The 22,632-nt window shown below is 44.7% G+C and overlaps 1 protein-coding gene across 3 annotated transcripts in view; it reads right to left on the reverse strand.

Annotated features, from left to right (window-relative positions):
- KCNK10 (potassium two pore domain channel subfamily K member 10) overlaps nt 1-22,632 on the reverse strand; it is a 133,368-nt gene that overhangs the window by 36,791 nt on the left and 73,945 nt on the right. For all 3 annotated transcript variants that reach the window (XM_058739938.1, XM_058739936.1, XM_058739937.1), the window contains exons 3-4: nt 17,855-17,972; nt 6,624-6,784 (exon numbers count right to left, since the gene is read on the reverse strand). In XM_058739938.1, coding sequence (XP_058595921.1) covers nt 6,624-6,784; nt 17,855-17,972 — 279 coding nt within the window. The remainder of the gene's footprint in view (nt 1-6,623; nt 6,785-17,854; nt 17,973-22,632) is intronic.

Here is a 22,632-nt window from a genome sequence, read left to right on the forward strand (position 1 = left end):
GAAAAGAACACCCAGTTTCTAAAACAAGAGCTTTTATCTTCTTGAAATAATAATTTTTTTCATTTAACCCCCTTGCTCCTGCGGGCAAGCTCCGAGACCACTCATGAGTAACAGAAGGCTCCCGCCATGTGTGTCCTTCAAAGTCTTTCCGACTCATGCCAGGCACATGGCAGAGGCCTCCTGCAGTCCTTGGCTTCCACCACCAGCCTCCTGCCTTCAATCCAAAGTGATTGATTGGCCCACTAATTGTACATCATTAGCAGATTGAGACTGTCATCACCCCATCCTAAGCATTTCACAGGCTCTAAAGCCCCCAAGCAATCATGGTGCTGTTAAGCCTAGGGTAATGTGTTATTATTTGTCAGCTACACCCAGGCTCCTGTGGCTCCAAAGGCAAATAAACATTTCTGCTGTATCCTTGGGGGAAGAGACCAAAGAAGAAAAAAAAGAGTCTCTTGGTTCTAAAGGTAATATCAAAAAGCTTGCTGTTCAGCCTGATAAAAAGAGGCAGCTGCTTCCCACCAGAGGCCAAAGTCCAGCTCAGACCAAGAACATGGGATCCAGTCCAAAATCTGACCAGCCTTCCTACAGCATCCTATCAGGTCACAGTCAGCCTGGCCCAGCAAAAGAGCCAGCCCACAGTAGGGGAGAGAGAAGCTTCCCGCTTCCAAAATCTGCTTCAGAACCCAAGGTCAGCCTTATTTAATCCCAAATAATTATCTTTCCCTGCTAACTGCCCAGATTTCCCTCTGGAGACCCAGGAAGAAGTATTTTTACTTTATGTTATAGAAATACTTAAAAATCATCTCCATGAATTAGCATGACATGTCCAAAATCTTAAACTCCGCGTTGGTTTCACAGCATGGATTAATATATTTGACCGTAAATATTTTTGGCCCACCAGGAAGAGGATAAGGCTGGCTTGAGTCCAGGCTGCACCCCCAACTCACTATGTGGGTCTAGGCAAGTGAAATGAGTCTCACAGAGTAGTGTTCCCCAAAGAGTGACCCACAGGCCATCTATATCTAAATTTTAAGGACCCTTGTCATCCTAGAGTGGGGCTCACAGGTAATCCCAGGTATTATTCATAGTCATGCATTTTTCCAACCTGGAAACCACTTCCTGGAGATCAAACAATGCATTCCAGGTTCCTTTTGTAGTGGGCGGGGCTGAGGGACTAGTTGGAACCAATGGGCTGTGACTGGAGGCCAAAGCTCCTCGGGCCATTGTGCAATGCCCGGCTCTCTCCCTCAGCCTGGAGGGTTGCTGGGGCTGCAGCAGCCTGGCAAGGGTGAGAGAAAGCTAGTATCCAGCATAAGCTAGTCTCCCCTGACTGATTCAAAGATCCCAAAGACCACCTGATTTATGGCAAGGAGGGAGAACAGCTTCCCTATGAGTGGTCTGTGTGGCTAGTGGTTGACAGACACCTGAGCCAGATGCTGTCGTGTGTTTAGCCCAGCTTCTTCTTCTCTACTAGAATTCTCATTCTGTTCATCAGCCCCAGGAGATGAAGCACGAGTCCTCTGTGCCAAGAGTTCTGAGACTTTAGTAGGCATCAGAATCACCTAGAAAGCTTGGTGGACACAGATTGCTGGGCTCTAACTTCACTATGAATTGTCAATTCTAACAAGTTCCCAGAGGATGCTGATGCTGATGGTCCAGGGAACCACCCTTTGAGAACTACTGGTCTAAACCAGTAAATCCCACTCTTCTTTGTCAGATCCTTACTTTTTTAATTTCCCTTGCAGTTGGGAATGGTCATGTGACCCCATTTTGGTCAGTGAGACAGAGGGAAGTCTACAGGGTAACTTCTGGGAAAGTTCTCCCAATACAAGGAGATCTTTTGTCCTGCCTTAAATATGGTTGAGTGGAAACATATGTGGTCCTGAGGCAGTCGTCATGCAAGCCATGCAGTAACAAGTCTGAAGATGAAAAGCCAACATGCCAAGGACAGCAGAGCAGAAACAGAGAACAAAACATGGGTACAATTTGGTCTTTCCTGGTACAGAGGTTCTGAAACCCTTGGAATTTCCAGTGATAAGAGTAACCAAGGTGTTTTTTGTTATGTGAATGACATGACTTTTGGATCACCTAAGGATGGGGGAGGTTTGGAACTTTCAGTACCACGCCCTGGTGGGATTTCTGAGGAGAGGGGAGGAACTGGAGGTTGAATCAATCATCAATGGTCAATGATTGAATCAATCATGTCTATGTAATGAAGCCTCCAAAAAAATCCAAAAAGAGGGGATTCAGGGTGCTTCCAGGTTGGTGAACCAGAAAGCTTCTATGTGCTACTGTGTCAGGCCCCAACTTCCCCAGAGACATTCTAGCAGATTTACTGAACTCAAGGATGGGGTCGTGGGAACCCCTAATCTACAGCCATGTGGTCAGAAGCACAGGTAACGGCCTGGACTTGTGACCAGCATCTGAAGTGAAGGGAGATCTTCTGGAACTGAGCCCTTCACCTGTGGGAACTGAACTGATGTGCTCTCCAGGTAGATAGAGTCAGAATTGAGTTGAATTGTAGGATACTCAACAGGTGTCAAAGAATTGCTTGGTGGTGTTGGGGGAACATCTACACATCGGAATTGGTACCACAGTCCTTAACCTGCCTTTAGGGAACTGATGCACCGACCTTCCTCTAGGCTCTTCGCTCTCCAGGGTAAGTAAGTGTTGAATTTTTAAGCCATTGTTAATTAGTACTGGGGCAATGTCCACTCTCCTGGCCTCATGTTCTAAGTGGAAGGACTTCACCCAGAGTAACATTCCAGGCCTCGACCTCCACTGTTCAATCAGACAAGTGACAAAGCAGAAGGGACTGAGTTCCTCCACCTCAGTCCCCTTCCCCTCCCATCTGAAACCCTCTGCTACACAGAGGCATACTTTGTTCTCCTCTCTATGATATAGCAAGTTTAGTGGGGCTAACCCTGCTCTCGTTAAGGAGGCCTGTGCTGCCAATGACTAGAAGAGACAGAATCTCCAAAATGGCCCGTGAAAATATCCCACCCTAATCCCCAGAACCTCTGGTAGGATGAGCTATTGCTTTCATGGCTATGTTGTGTCATATGGCACAGTTATTCTTAAGACAGGGAATTATCATGTGATCTAGTCACATGAGCCCTTAAAAAGCAGGGCACCATTCTCAAGCTGGTGGCAGAGGGGCAGAGGGAAGTCAGAGAGATACAATACACAAGAAGGATTCCACGATGGCTTTAAAGATGGAGGGGCCATGTGCCAAGGAACCCAGCTAACTCCTAGAAGCTCTCAATGGCCCTCACCTGACAACCAGCAAGGAAACAAGAATCTCAGTCCTACAACCACTGGCAACTGATTTTTGCCAAAACCTGAATGAGTTTGGAAGCAGATTCCTCTCCAGATCCAGAGCCCAGCCCCAAGATATGCAGAGCATAGCACCCAGCCAAGCCTGCCCAGACTTCTGACCTATAGAACTGGGATACAATAAACGTGTATTGTTCTAAGCTTCTGCACTTGTGATAATCTGTTACACATCATTAGAAAACCAATACAGCAGAGAAGTCCTTCTGATTCAGGGCAAAGTGGTTAATAAGTCCTTTTGGCATCAAAGCAAAAGCTACGTTCTCTGATTAGCTTACCAGCAATAAAGCTGACATTTTAAACACTTTAATCTCTATCTGACTCCTGTGTCTACACCGCAAAATACAGGCGCCCAGAAATGCATTTTCTATTTTATCTTTACTCCACTAAAAATCTCTTCCCTACAGCTGAGGGAAAACATAGCAGATAAGAAAAAGACTTAACCCTTGAGCAGGTGGAAAAGAAAAAAAAAAAAAAACAAAAAAGGACCTTCCCCACAGGGGCTGAACTCCACAACCCCAAGCTTTTATTGGTTTATAACATTTTCGGTTTTCAACTGATCACCTAAGAGGAACTGGCCTTTGAAATGTAGTATAAATGAATGGCAAAGACCGTTGAGATTTTCCACCCAAACTCTAGGCGGCAAGCAAACTGCAGAATCGGTTGTTTGTGTATTCAGGAAGTCGGCTGATATTCCTGAAGTACAGTCACCCCTTCCAGCAGCACCCTCCGATGTCGGGCAAATGCATATGTCGCATGTTGCCAATTCCATAAGATACTGCTGTTTCCTTCCTGAAAGACTCCCAGTCCTTGATGGAGCCGCAAGGGACTGAGTGTGCCATCAGCATAAAAATGAAATGCAAGGTTTTTAAGGCTCTGTCCCAGGGTCCTTTGAACAATTCAGATTCACCCGAGAGGCAGCTTTAAGGGAAGGAGAATAGTACTCTCTATTTGTAGTTCAAAATTCCCTAGGGGAAACTAAGTCCCCAAATTCAGCAGCAGATGTGGTCAGAATGATTGCAATCTCTTCCTTCATTTAGAATACAGTAACTGGTTTCTTTCTTTCTTTTTTTTTTTTTTTTTTCTAATGGGGAATTTCAAAAGCTTTTAGTGCAATCCTTTCTGTCTACAAATAAGGAAACTGAGATCTGGAGAAGCTACATAAAAATAAAAAATGCCAGATCAGTCATTTCTCCATTTGAATCCTGTTCTTCTGAGTGTTCAATCTGCCAGATTCATTTTTGTCTAACTTGGAGTGGGGGCATGAGGCCATGGCTGAAAGGGCACCTCCGAGAAGTTCAAAACGGCTCTTGGAGATGGGGTTGCCGTGTCTGGTTTAGGGAGACCTGAACATCTGAGAAGCAGAGAAGCTGAGCCTTGACGGTTTCCATGGTGACCACTGAGCCCAAGTGCATGCTCTAATGAGCCAGCTGGCTAGCCAGCAGCCCAGGAGCAAAGGTTATGGGACATTCCAGGAAAATCCACGTGCTCCTGAGCTCCTCAGATGAAATCTGAATGGGCGGCTATCCCGCTAATAAGGGCTTCTTTTGGGAGACACACACACACAGCAGATCTGAACGCTGCGTGTCTGGCCCTGTTCTCTGCCAAGTTCTCTTGCATACATTATTTCATTTAATCATCACCAAAACCTTCTCAAGTGGATTCGAATTCTATCCTCCTCTTTCGCTGATGAGTAAACGGGGCAGGATCACTGTAAACCCAGGATCACTGAGCTCAGAAGAGGCAACTCTAAGCCAGCTCTCCTGCCCTATTCCTCCACTCCACTTTAACAAACCTGAAAGTGCTCACCTGGGGAGCTCCCTTGCCTTCTAAAGAGAAGTCACAATTTCTTGTCTCGGAGAGAAAAACCAGTGCAGCTTCAGAACTCACCACTGATCTATCTTTGCCCATCACTGTTAGAATCTGAAAAGGTCTTTAGACCGTCAGTTTTATTTTTTGCGTTGTTTTGTTTGGGAGAGAGAATGAGAGCACAACGCGCGAGCAGGGGAGGGGCAGAGGGAGAGGGAAACACAGACTCTTAAGCAGGCTCCAGGCTGAGTGAGGAGGCCCATGCTGGGCTCCATCTCACAGCCGTGAGATCGTGACCTCAGCCAATATCAAGAGTCAGATGCTCAACCGACTGAGCCACCCAGATGCCTCTCACTCAGACTGTCATTTTTTTAAATATTAAGACATCATCAGAAACAACTCCCTGAAGCAGGTTTGAAAGACTTGAGAATTAGGTCAATAATGAAAAAGAGAGCAGAAATGACATTGCATCTAAGCCAAACAAGTTATCTGTGAAATCATATGGAGAAGTGTGAGTTAAAGGGCACTGGGAACCCCAACCCAATCACATCTCCTTCACATACCAATAAATTTCTTGAGTTTTTGTCCCTTGTTTAAAGGTAAGTATTCTCAAGTGGAAAAAACCCACTAAGACAATAGCAATCATCAACATCTTAGTATAAATTAGTACATTAGTGTACTATTGCTGAGGGAGCACTCAGAAGTGGGGGTGGGGCGTGGGGCGATAGGGTGAGACCATGAAGAGACAAATAACAAAGCACAACGCAGTATCTAGACAAGGCAGGCTTCTGGAAGGGGTCTTAGAAGCTAGGATCAGCCTAAAGACACCACACTTGGACATAAAAAGGAGTAAATAAGTTCTAATAACAAAATAAATGGATTTACCCCTCTATTTTATTGCAAACACACTTAGAACCCAATCTTCCATGTTTAAAACGGAACTAAAGGGGCGCCTGGGTGGCTCAGTCGGTTGAGCGTCCGATTTCAGCTCAGGTCACGATCTCGCGGTCCGTGAGTTCGAGCCCCGCATCGGGCTCTGGGCTGATGGCTCAGAGCCTGGAGCCTGCTTCCGATTCTGTGTTTCCCTCTCTCTTTGTGCCTCCCCCATTCATGCTCTGTCTCTCTCTGTCTCAAAAATAAATAAATGTTAAAAAAAATTTAAAAAAAAAAAAAAAAAAATAAAACGGAACTAAGTGTTTCTCCCATCTTCAGAAAACCTGTTTTGGCAAATCTGTACTTAACCTTCTTGTATTGTGATTCTGGAAATACACTGTCAAGAAGGAAGCTGCTGAAGGGAAAGGAGTTTTAGGCACAGTACCTGTGACCACCGTTGGCCAAAAGAGAAAACACGGTCATAACATTATTCCTTCAAAAGTGACAACGGTACGATAACATCCTGATAATTCCTTCTGGATCCTGTCAGGCTAAAAAGCCAATTGGATTGCAGAGGTCAGGGTGTGAATAGACACAGTACTCACTCGAAAGACCTTCTCCACTCTTGCAATGCTTTTCCCAAAGATGGTTCCCAGTTGGTCTCCAATTCCAGCCAATAAGAAACCAAAAAGCGGAATTCCAAAGATGGCATATAAAATACAAAAGATTTTGCCTCCTTCAGTGCTCGGAGCAATATTCCCATACCCTGGTGAGAAATATCAAAAAGAGAGAGGGAGAGTGGTGAGGTGGCAGAGAAATCAGAGGGCTGAACCAGAGAACCCACAGATAGACAGAAGGATTTCTGCACTTCCACGATCAGTCGGGGAGTAGAGCTTCATTTCAAAGGCCCTCCAGCAATCAGAACGTTGTTCCATTGCTTCTCTCTCTTCTCTCTTTGGAAACAGTTTTAAGGAGATCTGGCTTTCCTGGATCTTCATGTGTTTAATTAGATTACACTTTAGGAAAACTGGTAGTCACCCAGAATTGCATTGCCGATGGAAATCGGTACCATCCACCTCAGAAACACCAAACATCTTGGACATGCCTGGTTCAGGGAGACCTGAATATCCACGAAGGGCTCGCCATTGCCCTTTGTAGATTTGAAAGGAGCTCCTCCTTTATAGTCTCATCCCATGTGCATCCCCTTCACCCAACAGACTTGGCTACCCCCGATATTTGGCTCTATAGGGAAACGGATACTCCGCACTAAGGAGGATATGTGGCCTGGCACAAATTCGGAAAGGACCCATGGATCGTACAGTCCCACCCCGAGACACCTGAAAACTGCAGAGCAGGGAAGGAAGACTGTGCGTCTTCTCACAATGAGTGATGTTTAGCTCTGCTTGGCTTTTGCTCCTTACTGGGAACTTTACATCGTCTCTGGATCCTGCCTCTCTTCCCACCCGCTTCCTGCATCAAGGGCTATCAAGCACTAAATACATATCTACTGGTGGAATGGATGTTTGAAAATAAAAGAATCTTTTTATAGTCATGGCTATAATGTATATTTCAAGTAGTGCTTGAAAATACCAGCATCTCCATTCTTAAGAATTCTGCAATTACGTAAGTAACTTCTGTATAGTGAGCACTGGGTTTCCACTAGATGGATGAGACTAATGGAAGTAGGGCTGGAAAAAAAAGCAGGGGTGGGGGAGGGGCTGTGGTATTACCGTGACTTATAAAGAGATGAGAATCTAAATTACTTGCTGTTCAGTTTCATGCCAATGAGTATTGCAATGTTATGCTAACTAGCGCCCAGGTAGTCATCCAACTATTCTCCCATAACAGGGTAACTCATGTGGGGCCTGTTTCTAGATCCATGCGATGGGTGAGTTACTGGGCTCATGGTTATGGTTATGTTAGGGGTGCAGCGCAGTCAAGGATAATGTTGACGCGGTCCCATCCTCCACTTCCTATGAGCCTAGAGACCTCGCTGCTGCTGTCTGCCTTCGGGTGATGAGTCACCTGGTTATTTTTCTTTCCAATTTTCTTGTCAGAATCATTCAAACCTCTTATCATGAATTATCTCAGTTACAGTTTCCATTTGTTAAATGAGCATTCAGGCAAGGCTTCCTCATCTTGCATTTCTTTTACTCACCACCACTGCCATTTAATTGTGCAAAAAAAAAAAAGGCTCCTGGAACTTTTTTCAGGTGCTTTCAGGAACTTGGACAAAACCATTTTTCTAAGAAATCCCCTCTAGAATAATCTGATTTACATTGAAAGGGGAATAAATGTGCCTACCCAGCTTCACTTTATAGAGGTGGATATTGACCTGTGAAAACATTTACGACTCTTGCCTGTCTCAGTATTGCCCGTTTACTGTCAGAGAACGTAGGTTTTCCTTAGGCTGAGTATCTCAGAAAGAAACATACGGCAGACACAGCACAGGCAAACAAATTGAGGCTTTGAACCTGCTGAATAATGGGCGTCTTATTAGCCCCGACAAGAGGTACACACTCTTGCCCCGGCTTTCTGTTTGGATCTACCCCACCATCTGGGTAAGGACTGTGTTCAGGGACTTTCTGGTGGCATCCAAGGAGCATGACAAAGAAGCGAGAAGACAGAGGCTCCAGATTCAACTCGACCTCATTCCACTTGGTTGTCCTCGGATGCATTTAACCTCTACAAATCCCAGGATGAGAGGAGTTCAAGGAAAATGGGCACAAATCAGTGAACTGTAAGGTACTATACCAGTGCAAAGTAGTATTACCACTAGTAGCGTTACCGAAATTGGCTCCTTACGTTTTCGGTGTTTCATGGACTAGAACACTGAAACGAAGTTAAAGCAAAGTTCTCGGGTAAGGACACAAGTAGAGTAATATTCACTAATATTCAAATAAGTTTTTAAATATATTTAAGGCCATCACTTCATACTGGGCATAAGGTAATTGCCATTTTTGAGTAATGCTGTGTTTATGCATGTGTGCATGTGTGTGTGTGTGCGCGTGTGTGTGTGTGTGCGCGCACATGTGTGCATGTGTCCCCTGGCTCTGATGGTCTATACGGAAAAGCTGTTCCAGTGGAACCCTCAATCCTGTCACTCTGGGGAAATTCTAGATGAATCACATTTTGGATGTTTGCTCTGAGGCAATGGGAGGGCCACATTCCTGGATTTTTGGCTCTGCTTTCCCGGGCCTGTTGGACTTCCCTGCCCATCCTTCCAAAATCCTTGGCAGAACTTTGAAGTTCAGAGTGATGGTTATGGACGCTCATGGCTAGAGACCGCAAAGCTTCCTGTTCTGACACTTCCACTTACTGACTCTCAGATCTTGGGTATTTACCTAACTTTTCCGCCTCACTTTCCTCCTCTGAGACCGGGCTGTTAACAGCACCTGCCTTGTATCTATTAAAGATAAAATGGGTTACATGCAAAGTATGAGTTGCCTGTAGAGATTAAATACATGTAAATCATGACACAAAGTAAGCACTCAGTAAGTAGTAGCAATTATCATCTTGCCCGGGGTTTTCTGTAGGAAGGAGTCGCTTCTGAGCAATACGTCTCCAGGAAGATGAAGCCCCAGGAGAAAACAGATGGCTGGCTCCTCTCTTCCCTCCAGAAACTCTGCTGTTCTCCCGCAGTGCCAGGACAAGGGGACAGAATGTCTGTACTGCCAGTGGGGCTGGCGCAGGGAGTTGGGTGGGCCCACAGCTGCATCTGGGGTGTGGGCATCTCTTGGTGCAGCTAGGGCCAGCAACATCTGGGAAACGAGATGGGGTGACGTGGCAGCGAGAGAGGCAGTTGGTCAGGGAGAACACAGGAATTTGTACTAAGCAAAAGAAGTCCAAAGAGCTACTCCACCAACCGACTTCTGGTGACTTCTGGCAGGAGATGACCAGCCCGGCAAGGCCCATCTGTTACAAATGAGAAGGACCAAGGCAGGGCTTCACTGTGTTCACCTCTGGCTAGAAACCAGTTCCAAGCCCTTTTTGAAGAGAAAGCTCATGTTTAAAGAAGACTGCCTGAGGGGCGCCTGGGTGGCGCAGTCGGTTAAGCGTCCGACTTCAGCCAGGTCACGATCTCGTGGTCCGTGAGTTCGAGCCCTGCGTCAGGCTCTGGGCTGATGGCTCGGAGCCTGGAGCCTGTTTCCGATTCTGTGTCTCCCTCTCTCTGCCCCTCCCCTGTTCATGCTCTGTCTCTCTCTGTCCCAAAAATAAATAAAAAACGTTGAAAAAAAAAATTTTTTTTTTAAAATAAAAAAAAAAAAAAAAAAAAAGAAGACTGCCTGAGTAGCTCACACATAACACTTGCATTTGCTATTTAAGCCAAATCTTTGCACAACCGTGTGCCATTCAGCCTGTTATCTGGTTAAAAAGTGTACATTGTAGGCCCAGACTGTCTTACGTGTGCAGAACTGGCTTTCTGGGAGTGCAATCTGTGCACCCACACTAAGAAGGGCCCCATGCTTGGTCTATTGATCTGCTGGTGCCATTTTGATGTTCTTAATCATTTTTTGGCAAGGGACCACACTTTCATTCTGCTCTGGGCCCTGGTGAACGAAGCTGGGCTCCACTGCTTACTAGTTGTGAGATATTGGCCAAGTTACTTAACATCTCAGAGCCTCGGTAAACTGAGGCTAATAACAGTACCTACTGGCCATGCTTAATGTGAGACTAAGTGAGATAACTTTGTGGAGCACAGTGCCTGGCACCTAGTAAGCACTCACTAAATGTCGGCCTCAGTGACTATTTCCAAAGCCACAGATTAGCATCCCGTTCAGGTGCTGCTTTAAGTAGAACTATCTGCTCAGGTACTTTGGCGCAGGTACTCTTAACTGAGGTCGTCAGGCAAGTGACAGTTACTAGCTACTATCTGGGACCTGTCCAGGGGCTCTCTCTGATATGAGTGGAGTCAGGTGACTCAACCCAAAAACGCCTCGAAGACTAGCATTGCATAGCTGTTGATAAGAATGTTGTCATTTCCTGCCCTGCTACAAATAATGGTTTATGGGAAAGCATCTGAACAAAGGAGTGAGCAGCATTCCTCCCGCTTAGAAACCCTAGTTGGTGGGAACCCACCATCAGAGTCAACATCCAAGGGCAGGTGGAACTTCCCCACATCAGAATTAGTTACTGACAAAGGGGACAGGGGACAGGGCACCCTCAGCAAAGACTGAGCAGAGTCTGGTCTTCCTCTGACGTGGCTCCTATTTTGGACAAGTGCCTGAATATATTCCCTTTTGCTACACACTTGTAAGTCTGCCTGTGTATCTGAACATAAGAAAACCTTGTTTAAAAAGAAGTACTTTGATACCTTCAGCTAAAAGGGACCCCTGATGCTTAGTAGTATCACTGCTTTTCAGAAAAGACTGTTATTCCTAAGAACTCTCTACACACATTCTAAATAATGAACACATTTTTCTTGCGTCTGACGAGTACATAACCTCATGTGGCTCATGAGAGTCTTTCTGGAAAGCCATTTGGCAAGCTTTAAAAAGTCCATGCCCTTCGCCACCACAACCCCTTGGGGGATCCTCCCCAGGAGACAACCAGAGGTAAAGACCATACTCGACACACAAAGACTTCACACCACAGTGGGACACAATCACAAAATGGAAGCAGCTTAAGCTTCCAACATGTGATTATGGTATGGATGATGTATCCAGTGGAATCCAATAGAGATCATGTTTTTCAAAGAACCTCAGCGATTTGGGGAAATGTCTACAATATTACATCACAAATTACAGGAACTCAAGTAAATAGGCAAATGTTTGGATAGTTCACAAATAATGAAAAGACAGCTCCTTAGCTCCAGCTACCCCACTGCCTGACTCCTAAATAGTGGAAAATTTCTCAAGCACTGGAAGAATTTGAGGACTCTGGGTTTTCTTATAAGCCTTGCTACCACGTGTGATGAATGAATTTGCCACCAAATAATTGAAGGGAAAAAACCACATTATTTCTTCACCTCATTATTCTTACCAACATTGTACTAAGGCTTTACTTAGAATTCTCTAACTGTAGGATTTTAGAAATATCCTCCATTCTAGAGGTAAAATTTAGCCAGCTCCGTGATTTTCAGCTTACAGTGTATTATTTTTCAATTAAGAGAAAGGGAGGGTCAGAGAGACAATAATTTACCATCGCATAGAACAAGGACCTAATCTCTAGCAATAATACTGAGCCATGATACTAAAGTGGACTTTTAATTCAGGTTGGATTTTATTTTTGCTTTGTGTTTTGTTTGTATGCTTGGTTTTAGTTTCCTGTTGAGCCCCCACCGTCCCTTCAGACTTTTGGGAAGGGTCTTCATTCATAGATATGACAGAGTGTCCTGCCTCCCGCTACAGAGCCTCCCAGGTCACCAGGACACAGGTACCTGAACCACAGGCTCATCCAATAGGATGTTCTCCATCAGGAGTGAGTGGCCCAAAAAAGGTAGAAGATAGTGCCCGCAGGTGCAGTGACCAGCACAGTCAGGCACGGGCCACCCAGGCTAGAGGACCCTTGTGGACCCTCCGTGATCTCTGACCCATTAAGTGACTCTGTCACTTAGGATTTTTTCAGTTTTAGGTAACAGAAAACCCAATGCAGTCTTGCTTAAGCAAAACCAGAAATGCACTGCCCCCAGTAAATAAGGGATTTAACATTTATTTCTTAACACCTCGTGGGTAGCTCCACCTAGAGTTCAAAAGATGTTAGCAGGACCCCATTTATCTGTCTTTCCTCCTCTGCTTCTTTAGTGTTATCTGAAGTCTAGCCAGGAAAATGACTACCAGTGTCTTGTGCCTATCTCTTTCCAGATTTACTCCAGTAACAACAAGAGGAAGCCATTTCCTCCAAAGCTCAAGCAAAAGCCCAGGAACTGAGTTTCTTATTGGCCTATTCGAGATCTCATGCCCGTCTCTGGACTAAAGACTTTGGCCAGGCACATGCACCGTATTGGATTTCTTGGTCTAGAAAAGATGATTCATCCCCTGAGGCCTGGAGGCCAAGCATGGGGGGGAGGGGTGCCACTCAGGAAATGGTTATCAGGAGACAAGTGTATATAAGTGTATAAAGTGAAACCCAGGCAGCAGAAACCAAGGATTAAGAGTGATTTGCACAAAGTCAAAGATTCCCGTGTACATACATTAAAAAGGGCAGCACATGTTACATATCAAATGTTTCTCATTAGGCACATGGAACCACCACTCCCCATCACAAAAGGTCATGTGGTCAATGAACACTGCCGTTTAATAAACCAAGCCCCTGGGATCCTAACGAGTTGACACAATAAATACCATCAGTGTGCATTCCAATGTAACTATAGTGTTTTGCAGCAAACCACTGATTTAGCCATTTTACAAAGCAAGAAAATTGGGATTTTTTTTCCTTTTTCTGTCTTCTTTAACACATACTAATGTCTCATGGATCCAACACTGGGTACGGAGTGCACCTTCCAAAATGTACCTCTTGAAGTGGCCCAGACTGCCTCAATTTTAATCATTTTACTATAAATCCTCCAAAAATGCATGACACATTTCTCCCTCTTACTGACCAGACTGGTGACACAATTTAACCTGACACTGGTCTTCTCTGATCTACTGCAGGGATGCTCTCGGGTGCCGTTGAGTTTTATAGCACTTTTTGCCCTTATGTCAAACGGTGCCACTTCCTCTGTGGGGAGCCGTGAGTTGTGGACTAAATGATCCAGTCTCGCCCGGAGTGTCAAAAGGCTTCTAGGACCCAATCCCACTATAGTGTGATGCACACCTCCAACATGTGTCGGAGCTGATTTTACTATGTTTGTATATTCGCAAATTTGAACATGGTATGTCATATAATTAGATTAAAGGACTTTCTGAAAAGAAATGCCAATTCTCCCTCATCCCAAATTTTCTTACTGCATGCAACTTTCTTGAACGCACCAATGTAGAAATAATACAGGTCCTAAAGGCTAGGTCTAAAAACAATAACTTCTAAAAACATAGAAGCCTATGCCTCTAAAACAGTCCTCAACCTCGGAAACTTGCACTAATAGGAAGTCGGTCATCAAAGTGCCCAAGGAGGGCACACTATCCAACACCCACTTGAGAGATGGTCGTGAAGGGTAAGGAGAGGGAAGGCATAGCTGGGCCTCAGAGAGCAACAGACAAGGGAGGTCCTCCCAGAGAGCATAAAAGGAGTTAATGACGATCCTTCCACCTCCAGGGCTGAGGGGCCTCTCGATGCTATGTGTCTCCCATTCTTCTGAATGAGAATTTTTATTGCAATGTGACTCAACTTTTGCAGAGGGGCAGAAAACTCTCACTTTCAGCAGAGCTGGGAGAGCAATATTATTTATAGCTTCCCCCATGTATGTAAGGATTACCAAAAGGGTTGGACTGACACCATATGGGAAACAATAAAGAGAAGAAGCACAGAGAAGGAAGAAAAGGCCCATCAGTAGAAAATCCCAGAAAGTGCCAGCAAAAATCCAATTATGACGGTGAGACTCTCATTCTGAACTTCAAAAGAACTATCTTTGTTCGTACCAAGTGTAGAAAACAGGGTGAAGAGAGAGCGCAGCAGAAGCCCCCTTGAACTTGATCTGGTTCAGAAAAAACCAAAGAGGCAGGACTATACAGAAAATCACATAGATGGGTCACACTTGCAGGAAACCCTCTCTCTCTGTGGCAGCAGAAAAGAGGACAAAGATGTGCTACCTAGAAGGTTACCCTACCTCTCCCGGCTTTCCTTCTCCGGCCGCACAGAATCTTTCAGCAGATAGCTGGATCGGGAATATCGTTTGTTTTTGGCATCATGTATTTCGAAAGGAAACCGGTCCAGCATAAATACAAAGCTTCTGTTTTTCAAAACTGTGGCAAGAGGGGTGCCTGGGTGGCTCGGTCAGCTAAGCATCCAACTCTTGATCTCAGGGTCGTGAGTTCAAGCCCTGTATTGGGCTTCACACTGGGCATGGAACTTACATAATATATAATTATTACCAACAGGTGAAAGGCACTCCGTCAAAAAACGCTGCCTCAACCAGACAAAACGTGTGACCACCTGTGAAGCAATCACCTCCAATAACCATCGCAGCAAAACCACAAAGCAGAAGAGCCGGAAATCAGGAAAGAAACAGTGAGATAACAAGGGAAGATGGAATGTGAGCTAATGGCATTCCGGAAAGAAATACGAAAGGAAAAAATATCCCCTAATGATCACAAAAATGAAAATAAAATTGGAAGGAGCACATGGCAAAAAAGGCACTGTGAAAAAACAGGAAAGGAAGAGAGAAGATAACAGGAACAAAATGGAAACCACATTTTCCGAGTTAAAAAGGAGTGGTGGGGCGGGGGGTGTGCCTGGGTTGCTCAGTCAGTTGAGCGTCTGACTTCTGCTCAGGTCATGCCCCTGTGGTTCACGAGTTCAAGCCCCGCATCAGGCTCTATGCTTGACAGCTCAGAGCCTTGGAGGCTGCTTCGCATTCTGTGTCTCCCTCTCTCTGCCCCTCCCCTGTTTGCGTGTGCGCGCGCTCTCTCTCTCTCTCTCTCAAAAATAAATAAAAACATTTTTAAAATTTTTAAAAAAGGAATAGGTGGAAAATGATAGACACAGAAGACAGGCAAAGTAATGACAATATATGTATAGTCAGAATTCCCAAAGGACAGGACCAAAACCACATGGCAGAGGACACGTGTAAAGATGACAATCAAGAACACTTTCCTGAAATAAAAGGGACAAAACCTACTTGTATTATCAGATGAAAGAGAAACGGCCCTTTGTGTAGCCAAGCAACAAAGTAAAATCCCTTCTAAAAGGGGGAAAAATTGGGCTGGCATCAGGTTTCTCCCCAGCAGCACAGACGTCAGAGAAGAGTGGATTATCACCCAGAAGACCCTCAAAAAAATAAAATGTGAGTCACAGATTTCATTTCCAGACACACTGCCCCTCGAGGGTAAGGCTACATTTTGAGCAAAGCTGAGAGAGAGAGAGAGAGTGGGTGCAAGCAGGGGGGCGGGCAGAGAGAGAGGAAGACACAGAATCCGAAGCAGGCTCCAGGCTCTGAGCTGCCAGCACAGAGCCCGACATGGGGCTTGAACTCACAAACTGTGGGATCATGACCTGAGCCGAAGGCTGATGCTTAACCAACTGAGCCACCCAGGTGCCCCTCCCATGAGCCCTTCATAAGGCAACTACTTGAAGATGAGTTTGAGCCAAGTAAGCGGTGATGAGAAAAGCCACAGCAGAAGAACGAGGGCTGAACATTGACAATATATAACTGTGGGACCAGGACTAAAACACATGTGAGTATCAGGTAACAGAACACAATGTAAATCACAGACCCTGACGTTATAGAATGATCCAGCGAGTAACAGCCGACAGCCCAAGTGCGAAAGAAGTAGAGACGCTGAGTAAGTTCACTGACTGCGTTCTACGTCACAGCTGAGAGCCAAGAGTTATCATTCGATGTGGGCAAATCATCAAATAGAAGCATAAGCATATTTAACAATTTAAAAGTAAGCATTACATGGATGGGATCGACTAAAATTGTGTGAGAGAAGAGATGTCTTCACCTGTGATAGAGAACTAGCAAATACTGCTTAAAAAAGCGAATACAGAGTTTGTTACATATGACTGTAATTATAAAGTTAACCCCTAACGCAAAAATCTAAAACTCCCCAAGAATCAGAAAAAAGACACACGCAAATATAAGACAAAAACCGGTGCAGGGAAGAGGTGATCACAGATCACCATAGGATCAGTTATAAAGGGCATTTACCTGGTCAAAATAAGGCAAACCTTCATTGTTGATCGAATTAAACCATATTGGGAAGATAGGGGGGGTGGGAAGAGAGCCCTGTACAGAAGGGCAGAGGGGAAGAAAAAGAATCACAGGGAATATGTTCCAAGACCCCAGTGGTGCCTGAAACCACAGACAGTACCAAACCCTATACAGACTATGTTTCTTCCTATCCATGCATACCGATAATAAAGTTTAATTAGACAGTAGGCACAGTAAGAGACAACTGATGATGAAATAGAACGATGATAACCATACACTGTCATAAAAGTTATGTGAATGGTCTCTCAAAATATCTCACTGTTCTGCACTCACCCTTCCCCTTCCTGCGATGATGTAAGATGATAAAATGCCGACGTGATGAGATAAAGTGAGGTGAATGATGCAGGCATTGTGATGTAGCACGAGTCCACCACTGACCTTCTGATGATGAATCAGAAGGAAGACTGTCTGCTTCTGGACCACAGTGGACCGAGAGTAAATGAAACCATAGACAAAAAAGAAAACCATGGATGGGGGGACCGCTCTGATTCCTCACCTTTCACAACTGGAAGTCAAGAAATAATCTCTAAAACTGAAACTTCTGGAAGTGGCAATACAAGTATAATATTTAAAGACAGGGAAATGAATGTTGAAATAATCAAAAGAGAGGAGAGCAGTTGCCCCAGGGGAGGTGAGGAAAGGCAGAGGGGCAGAAACGGTTGTGCTTCATTAACAAACTTCGTAGAACTTTTGGATTCTTTCGTTAACAACCCTAGTAGTAAAAAAAAGTACAATTTTTGAAAAGGAATTTGAGCTCAACTGACCAATCCATATTTTGATTTTCTATTCTGATCGTTTCATCAGGTCCTTTCAAACTAAAGGCTCCCTAGCCTCTCATTTTGAAAAATGAAATTCCTTAGTCTGCTTTGCCTTTTATTGAAAGCCCCTACAACTACTGCATTTATCCAGCAGTGTTTCATAAGCCTCCTTTGAACCTCAAGCTGCCAGTGTTCTAGGACCAAATGTTGACTAAGTGCCGTTTCTCGGGGCCCCCACAAAAAAAGATATTAGCGAAGGAATGAATACCTATGGTGGTGATGACAGTTCCAGCAAAGAAAAAGGCACTTCCAAGGTCCCAGTGACTGCTGTTGTTGGAAGAGTTTCCTATTGGACTTACTCCTGCATTATCAGCGTCAAGGGCATGCTGCAAAGAAAGCAAGAAAGCACGAGATTCAGTTAAAAAGGTTAAAAAAAAACAAACCCAAAGCTCTCAAATTCTTTCCCTGCTCAAAAAATTGCAGTGATCTAAAGGGGACCGGTCACGTGAATGCGGGTGCAGACATAACATGAAATACTAAAAACCCGCTTATTAAAATTGGAAAATTAATGTTAGGTGGGGAAAAAAAGATATAGAGAGTATGGTGCCATTTATGTAAAATTTGCAGGCACAGGATTTAGACAATCTAGGCACGGATTATGCAAAATGCATACGTGTCTATTGCATACACATAGAAAGATGTCTAGAAGGATTGTCACCCAAAATGTCATTCCTGGAAGGCAGAATTTTTAGTTGCTGTTCACTCTTCCCGTTTCTGTTTCGTTACAACGTTTTACACTGAGCTGGCTTCAGGATGGCAGGAGGTCAGAGCTTGGGCTCCAAGTCAGACCGCCATGGCTCTACCCACTCTTAACTTCAGAACCGTGCACAAGTTATTTTAACCTTTGTAAATCCAAATGTCCTCATTTGCAAACTGGGGATAATAATACCTTTCTCTACATAGTTGTGAGGATTGAATGAGATGGTTCATATAATACACTCAGCCCAGTGCCCAGCACCGAGTCAGGGGGTGAGAAACAGCAGCCAATTTCCCACCTGTCATTGGACAATTCCTCTACCCCACCCTGCCACACACACACACACACACACACAGCTCCTATTGTAAATAAATGACAGTGACTCCTCCTCGCTGGGTACAGGATCTGGAATGCCACACACCTTAAATTCACAATACATTGGCCACATCGAAGATCTAACCTCAACTCACACTACTAGAAAAGCCTCCAACCTGAGGCAGGACACTCCATGAGTCATTCCCTTCTACCTCTGGGCCCTTGCTTATGCCCTCCCCCAGTTGTGTCTATCCTGCAGAGTCCAATCCAGATCCGACTTCTTCCAGAAGGCTCCATCCATGTACCAGAGCCCCCCACAGATAATCACTTCCCAGGCTCAGACTTCTGCGCCACGTATATTTCATTGGCTTTGGATCACACACTCCCCCGCTGAGACTCGGCATGTGTAGAATAGGGTGGAAAATACCCCAGCGGTCCTTCCTGAGCTGGCCTCTGCCAATCCCTTTCAGGCCAGGGGAGAGTGTGGGAAGAACCTTCAAACAGGTGAGCTGTGGTAAGGAGGTAGAGCCTTCAGCCGGGGTTCAATCAAGTCTCACTGTGCCGAGAAATGTACACAAATGTCATAAGCTGCGTATAAAAGTACAGATTCGCCGCAAAGACAAGTGGGGATGATTATTTGTTTCATCAAAACATCCAGAGTAAGATTCCTTTTCAAGTCTCATTTTTTTTTGAATTATGCAATTGATAAATATTTAATGTTTACATATGTAGCCCTCAAGGAAAGCATTTGTCGGTTGAAAGCGAAGGAAACGAACATTTGTTGAGTTTGTGCCTTCAGCCAGGTGCTTCAGAAGTGTTTTTCCACTTTATCCTTTCTGCTGCTTGGATGTTATCCAGTTTTACCCTTTCTACAACGTGCAAGAAAGTAACATTATCCCCACATTAGAGACAGGGAACCAGGCTCAGGGAAGGTAAGTAACTTGTCCTAGGCCACACAGCCGGGAAGTGAGGCCAGAATTCAAATCGGGACTTGGCCTTTTCCTCTATAGATGGCAGTCCTATCCCCACCTCCAGGCTCACCTCCAGGCTCACCTCCAAGACATAAACGAGGCTGAAGACGGCCACTGCCCAAGAATTCAGGCAGAAGGACCTCTCAACGGATCATTTCTAATTAGACTATATCCTTAAATACACAAATGCAGGCACCAAACTGCATTTGGCTGTTGGCACCAGTGAGATCTTAACTGCTCTGCATTTAAAATAAAATTTAAAAATAAATAAACATGGGGACGGGTTGACTTTATACCCTGAGAGGGAAAGGACAGAACAAAGAGGGTGCAAGCCCTGAAAAAGCCAGAAGACAAGAAAGAAAAGGTGAGAAAGGAGTGTCAGTTGATGCTGGGAGTTCAGGGCTCAGCCACAGCAAAGCCAGGGCCACTCAAGAGCAGGTCCATCCAGTATCAAACGTTAACTCTGTTTATATATGTCATGTAAATCTCTCCCTCATTTTCCCAAATCTATACTAAAGTGAGCAACACAAGCAAATACCTTGAAGTGGTTTTGAGGAGATTAAATACAAGGCACAGTGGGGCCCGAACAAGACTTAGAACCAGAGCAAGGAGAAAAAGAAGTTCTCCAACAAGTCCCCAAGCCCTTGGTGAGGCTTTGGACAATCCCCAATGCCAGCAATATGATTTGATTATCCCATCCAGATCTGGTGAATCAGACTCCAGCAAAGCACCAGAATTAAAATGCATTGGCAAACTCACACCCCGCACAGAGAAAACCCAGTATAAACAGACTGCTGTCACTCGAAGCGAGAGCATCATTTTCAACTCAACAAGAATGTTTCTGATGGAGGGCAGAGTTCTAACTTTATTAATTTTTAAAGTATTTTCTAATGATCTTAACTGTTTGAACCCAAGTGAAACGTTTTAAAATTAAATGTGCTTGTTTTCACATTGCGTTTTTCTCTGCGTTCAGGCTGCAGAAGTGAAGCTAAGTCAGGCCATTAGAAAAGTCTGGGCACAGAGATAAAGAAATCATGCATATGAGCTGTGTACTGTTTCACTTAAAAGATCAGGTACAGGGTAGAGGCGTGTCACCAAGAGTAGCATCATGTTAGGCCATAATCTCAGACCTGATGCACATCATGTGTTCACTTACAAGTTCAACCACTATCAAGTTCAGAGAGGTCTTATGAGGATCAAAAAAAAAAAATTACACTAGATGTGATATGAGAGCCCCAAGCTTACTCAGGGAAAGAGTATTCTAGATAAGAGAGCATTACTTTAAAATTTAATTCCACTCCGCCTTGAATTTCCTTCTTAGCCTCTAAATTGGAATCTCCAGCACCCACCCAACTACCCAGCAAACGACTCGGGAGTGAATGCTCAAATCAATAATAAATGAACAAACTAAAGTAATAAATTCAGGCCCATGCAACTTACTTCTTCTGTAAAGGCAGACAAACCTAAGAAAGTAACCCAACAAAAATAAATATAGTGATGATTTTAAAAGAGAAGAAGAAGGTGAGAAGCTAACTTGCATGGAAGCAAGATCTTAAAAAGTAGAATCGTGGTTGACAGGGGCTGCGGGGGGGAGAATGGGGAGATGTTGGCCAAAGAGTACAAACTTTCAGTAACAAGATGAGTAAATTCTGGGGATCTAATGCACAGCGTGGCGATCACAGCTAGTGACAATGCATTACATGCCTAAAAGTTGCTAAGAGAGCAGATCTTAGGTACTATTACCACAAAAAAAGAAATGCTAATTATGTGACACGATGAAGGTGTAATCTAATTCCACAGTAGTAATCATTTTGCAACATACAAATGTATGAAACCAATATATTATACACCTTAAACTTACACGTTATAGGTCAATCATATCTCAATAAACCTGGAGAACAAATAAATAAGGGTCTGTCTCTCCCCCATCCTCCCACCCCCCCTAACCCCCGCCCCCCATGCATTAGGACCACCTGAAAGGTATAACAGAGAAACCACAGCCACTCTGAAAGGGAGGCGGGGGGTCTGAGGTTGATATGAAGGGAGGAGGTAAAGGTGGCCCTTGGAGGCCCCCACCAGCAAGTACCCCCACCAGCTTTCCCCGGAGCTGTAACCCATAAGGCAATGCTGGGCTGCACAAATCACTGTTCTGGAAGGCGCAAGATACCATCACAGGTGTTAGCACTACAGCAGAATGAATGATGACCCACAGGAGACCACTAACTGTCTGTGGCTCTTCTCCTATGATCTGTGTACTCGGTGAGATAATCTGTTTCTGTTTCCTTATGTGGCACCGAAAAGAAAAACCAACAAAGGCGGAGCAATCATGACTCAGCTGGTCTGAGACTCTGGCTGAAGAATACAGCCAACGGGTGCCATATGCACAGACGCTAACAGCCAGAGCGATCATCTGACTTAAGTCCAACCCAGGACACTTGCCGAGTAGAGAGGGGCTCTGTTAATAATCATGGTGGGACCAAAAGACAGACCGAGTGCGGGACGTATGGTCACTTTACTAATAGCTTATACCACGTGGACAAAAGGAAAGGGCCTCGTCTGAGAACCCAAAGATGGTTCTGTGTCTACAACATTCTTAGTCCCAGGAGGGCACGGTCAGCAAAGGGGTCTATGAAGTAGATAGTTAGCTAGAGGCTGTGGCAGGATGAGGGGGTGGGCAAGAAAAGTGACTCCATAAATATATTACAAGGGAGCACACTTTCAGCCATTAATGGACAGAAGGAAAGCCACAAACCCTGTGAGGCAGAGAAAGGCAATTGGCAGAACGCATTCATTACGACTCAAAATTGCCCCTAATGATTCAAAACCCCAACAAGAGGGCAGCCCCATCCCTCCACGTTCTTGCGCAGCTGCGGCGGAAGGGCCTCAGGTAGGAAATGGAAGCGTGGTATTAATTTGTTCGCCACAGCTGCTTTTTATTTCTCCTGCTTCAGAAGCAATTCTCATATAAATATTTCCCAGCAGCAGAAGTGAATATGCTAGTGT

This window comes from Neofelis nebulosa, chromosome 7 (genome assembly GCF_028018385.1).
Source record: "Neofelis nebulosa isolate mNeoNeb1 chromosome 7, mNeoNeb1.pri, whole genome shotgun sequence".
In the NCBI taxonomy this organism is placed as follows: Eukaryota; Metazoa; Chordata; class Mammalia; order Carnivora; family Felidae; genus Neofelis; species Neofelis nebulosa.